Source organism: Perca flavescens, chromosome 24 (genome assembly GCF_004354835.1).
Source record: "Perca flavescens isolate YP-PL-M2 chromosome 24, PFLA_1.0, whole genome shotgun sequence".
Classification (NCBI taxonomy): domain Eukaryota; kingdom Metazoa; phylum Chordata; class Actinopteri; order Perciformes; family Percidae; genus Perca; species Perca flavescens.
Window position 1 is genome coordinate 195,001 of NC_041354.1, and position 5,000 is coordinate 200,000.

At 44.5% G+C, this 5,000-nt stretch overlaps 1 protein-coding gene across 4 annotated transcripts in view; it reads right to left on the minus strand.

Moving 5' to 3' along the window:
- The window catches only part of LOC114551275 (target of Nesh-SH3), a 37,090-nt gene that overhangs the window by 8,729 nt on the left and 23,361 nt on the right, over positions 1–5,000 (minus strand). For all 4 annotated transcript variants that reach the window (XM_028572444.1, XM_028572447.1, XM_028572445.1 and 1 more), the window contains 3 exons: positions 4,180–4,311; positions 3,405–3,494; positions 3,078–3,287 (listed from right to left, as the gene is read on the minus strand). In XM_028572444.1, coding sequence (XP_028428245.1) covers positions 3,078–3,287; positions 3,405–3,494; positions 4,180–4,311 — 432 coding nt within the window. The remainder of the gene's footprint in view (positions 1–3,077; positions 3,288–3,404; positions 3,495–4,179; positions 4,312–5,000) is intronic.

Here is a 5,000-nt window from a genome sequence, read left to right on the forward strand (position 1 = left end):
CGTTGGTGGAGAGTTCAATGCAGTAGACTGAGAGAAAGTGGACATGGATCTGGTGAGGGAAGGTGTTTACGCAGGTGGAGCGTTCAATGCAGTAGACTGAGAGAAAGTGGACATGGATCTGGTGAGGGAAGGTGTTTACGTAGGTGGAGCGTTCAATGCAGTAGACTGAGAGAAAGTGGACATGGATCTGGTGAGGGAAGGTGTTTACGTAGGTGGAGCGTTCAATGCAGTAGGCTGAGAGAAAGTGGACATGGATCTGGTGAGGGAAGGTGTTTACGTAGGTGGAGCGTTCAATGCAGTAGGCTGTGAGGAAGTGGACATGGATCTGGTGAGGGAAGGTGTTTACGTAGGTGGAGCGTTCAATGCAGTAGACTGTGAGAAAGTGGACATGGATCTGGTGAGGGAAGGTGTTTACGTTGGTGGAGAGTTCAATGCAGTAGACTGAGAGAAAGTGGACATGGATCTGGTGAGGGAAGGTGTTTACGCAGGTGGAGCGTTCAATGCAGTAGACTGAGAGAAAGTGGACATGGATCTGGTGAGGGAAGGTGTTTACGTAGGTGGAGAGTTCAATGCAGTAGACTGAGAGAAAGTGGACATGGATCTGGTGAGGGAAGGTGTTTACGTAGGTGAAGCGTTCAATGCAGTAGACTGTGAGGAAGTGGACATGGATCTGGTGAGGGAAGGTGTTTACGTAGGTGGAGCGTTCAATGCAGCAGGCTGTGAGGAAGTGGACATGGATCTGGTGAGGGAAGGTGTTTACGTAGGTGAAGCGTTCAATGCAGTAGGCTGTGAGAAAATGGACATGGATCTGGTGAGGGAAGGTGTTTACGTAGGTGGAGCGTTCAATGCAGTAGGCTGTGAGGAAGTGGACATGGATCTGGTGAGGGAAGGTGTTTACGTAGGTGGAGCGTTCAATGCAGTAGACTGTGAGAAAGTGGACATGGATCTGGTGAGGGAAGGTGTTTACGTAGGTGGAGCGTTCAATGCAGTAGACTGAGAGAAAGTGGACATGGATCTGGTGAGGGAAGGTGTTTACGTGGGTGGGCGTTCAATGCAGTAGGCTGAGAGAAAATGGACATGGATCTGGTGAGGGAAGGTGTTTACGTGGTTGGGCGTTCAACGCAGCAGGCTGTGAGGAAGTGGACATGGATCTGGTGAGGGAAGGTGTTTACGTAGTTGGAGCGTTCAATGCAGTAGACTGAGAGAAAGTGGACATGGATCTGGTGAGGGAAGGTGTTTACGTAGGTGGAGCGTTCAATGCAGTAGGCTGAGAGAAAATGGACATGGATCTGGTGAGGGAAGGTGTTTACGTAGTTGGAGCGTTCAACGCAGCAGGCTGTGAGGAAGTGGACATGGATCTGGTGAGGGAAGGTGTTTACGTAGTTGGAGCGTTCAATGCAGTAGACTGAGAGAAAGTGGACATGGATCTGGTGAGGGAAGGTGTTTACGTAGGTGGAGCGTTCAATGCAGTAGGCTGAGAGAAAATGGACATGGATCTGGTGAGGGAAGGTGTTTACGTAGTTGGAGCGTTCAACGCAGCAGGCTGTGAGGAAGTGGACATGGATCTGGTGAGGGAAGGTGTTTACGTAGTTGGAGCGTTCAATGCAGTAGACTGAGAGAAAGTGGACATGGATCTGGTGAGGGAAGGTGTTTACGTAGGTGGAGCGTTCAATGCAGCAGGCTGTGAGGAAGTGGACATGGATCTGGTGAGGGAAGGTGTTTACGTAGGTGAAGCGTTCAATGCAGTAGACTGTGAGGAAGTGGACATGGATCTGGTGAGGGAAGGTGTTTACGTAGGTGGAGCGTTCAATGCAGCAGGCTGTGAGGAAGTGGACATGGAACTGGTGAGGGAAGGTGTTTACGTAGGTGGAGCGTTCAATGCAGTAGGCTGTGAGGAAGTGGACATGGATCTGGTGAGGGAAGGTGTTTACGTAGGTGGAGCGTTCAATGCAGTAGACTGTGAGAAAGTGGACATGGATCTGGTGAGGGAAGGTGTTTACGTAGGTGGAGTGTTCAATGCAGTAGACTGTGAGGAAGTGGACATGGATCTGGTGAGGGAAGGTGTTTACGTAGGTGGAGCGTTCAATGCAGTAGGCCATGAGAAAGTGGACATGGATCTGGTGAGCAGAAAATGTGTTGTTTGGCAGTACTTTCAGTCAAAAGAAGGCCATTCAAGTCCAGCTACATGTTCAATCTGTTCAATGCTGATTGGTCTGGTGGTGGAGAGGACCCTAAACTATACACAACATGGCCACTGTTACAACATTTGGTCTGAAACACCCGAAAGAATACGATTTGTGCATGAAGGAATCTCCAGAAAGCAGCCAAAATGCAGCAACTTCAGGTACGGCAAAGGAAGGACAGTCACTAATAAAAACTGGTGTTAACCAGACAGTGTCTCTCTACAGGGGACCGAACAGCCGGCTGCTGCTCCTTAGCTAACGTTAGCTTTCTAATATCGACTATACTACTAATACTACTATACTATGACTTTTTTCGACATACTATAATATGACTTTATGACTTTTTTCGACATACTATATTATGATTTTTTATGCCTTTTTCGACATACTATAATATGACCTTTGACCCCGACATGCCTTCATCATAAACTGGTTAGCTTATCTGGTGATAGCGCTGTGCTTTCCTACGATGTGAATTCAACATTAAGTTGTTACATTGAACTATTTTAGAGGCTGTGGACTTCATTCATGTGTTTACTGTGTTAATGGACTGAGGATTCAGGAGAATCTTAACCGGTGGATTCGTGATTCAGCCGATCCCCAAAAACCTGGATTGGGTGCAACCCCTACTATAAACCCAGAAGCATGGGAACTGAGAGTCCAGGTTGGATTACAGCCCTGACAGGTTCCCCCAAATCCTGGATTGGGTGCAACTCCTACTATAGACCCAGAAGCATGGGAACTGAGGGTCCAGGTTGGATTACAGCCCCGACAGGTTCCCCCAAATCCTGGACTGGGTGCAACCCCTGCTATAGACCCAGAAGCATGGGAACTGAGGGTCCAGGTTGGATTACAGCCCTGACAGGTTTCTGGGGGGTCCTGTTGTCTCCTTACCGGTGGTGTCGTTGTCCGTCTTGTCCCAGTCCAGGATGACGAAGGAGGGGCACCCCTCCACCGTTACCACGGTGAGGTTGGAGGGGGGGGACCTCGGGGGGGCCGTCACGTTGGCCTCGGCCGGCCCTTCCAATGGGAAGAAGCTCAGAGAGGAAGTGATGGAGCATGGCTCGTCTGGTTTCTTCCCCGTTTGGTAGATCACATGAGGAGCTGCAGAGAGAGACAAATAATTGATAAATCTCTATTTAGAACGTACACACACAGAGACACACACACACACACACACACACACACACACATATACACACACACACAAATGTAACTTACCGACATAACGTTTCTTCCCCAGAGCATCGACGTCGGAGGCTGGCTGGGATTTAAAGAGCTCAGAGTCCTCCCAGCTCTCCTGGCGACTCGCTGTAGTAACACACACACACATACATACACACACACACACACACACACACACACACACACACACACACACACACACACACACACACACACTCTAGTTCAGGTATAACTAAGGTTAACCAAAACCTTTGCTTTTATTAGTTCTTGGGTCTCAAAGTGTTTTAAAAGTAACAAAGTGACACTTGCTAACATCTATTCTTTTCTTAAAATATTCAGACTTTTATTCTGAAAATATTCTGATTCATTTTCTAAATATTCCGACTTTTATTCTGAAAATATTCTCATTTATTTATTAGGAAAATATTCTGATTAATTTCCTAAATATTCTGACTTTTATTCTGAAAATAATCTGATTTTACTTTCAAAATATTCTGACTTTTATTCTGAAAAGGTTATGATTCATTTTCTAAATATTCTGACTTTTATTCTGAAAATATTGATTTACTTTAAAAATATTCCCACTTTTATTCTGAAAATATTGTGATTTATTTTCAAAATATTCAGACTTTCATTCTGAAAATATTGTGATTCATTTTCAAAATATTCAGACTTTTATTCTGAAAATATCCTGATTAATTTTCGAACTATTCTGACTATTTTCTCATAATATTCCAACTTTTATTGTGAAATATTGAGACTATAACTGTGAGCTAGCTGCTCTGCTAGCGCGTGGCTAACGCGGTCCTACCGGTGGTGCTTGGTGGTCCCGTGGTGGTGGTGGGTTTCCGGTCCGGTTTGGGGGTCTTGGCTGTCGCCAGCAGGACTTTAGGTTTCAGGACCACCAGCCGGTCCGTCTGCTTAAAGTTGTTCACCTTGTCAGCTGGAAGACACCAAAACTTTCAGTTACCCAAAATATCTCTTTCTACCCCAAGCTCACGGGAAAAAACATCGGAAAAACATTGAAAAAACCCTGACAAAAACATCGGAAAAACCTCCAGAAAAAACGTTGAAAAAACCCTGACAAAAACATCGAAAAAAAAGTGACAAAAACATCGAAAAAACCTCCAGAAAAAACGTTGAAAAAAGTGACAAAATGTCGTAAAAAACATCGGAAAAAAACATTGGGAAAGCGACAACATTTTTGGAAAAAAACATCGGAAAAAAAACATTGGAAAAAACATCATCCCCTTCAGCTGTCCTATCAAAATAAAAGCCTAAAATAAATAGAAATGTGGAGATATGCTGGAACTCTCACCTATCAAAATAAAAGCCTAAAATAAATAGAAATGTGGAGATATGCTGGAACTCTCACCTATCAAAATAAAAGCCTAAAATAAATATAAATGTGGAATATGCTGGAACTCTCACCTATCAAAATAAAAGCCTAAATAAATAGAAATGTGGAGATATGCTGGAACTCTCACCTATCAAAATAAAAGCCTAACATAAATAGAAATGTGGAGATATGCTGGAACTCTCACCTATCAAAATAAAAGCCTAACATAAATAGAAATGTGGAGATATGCTGGAACTCTCACCTATCAAAATAAAAGCCTAAAATAAATAGAA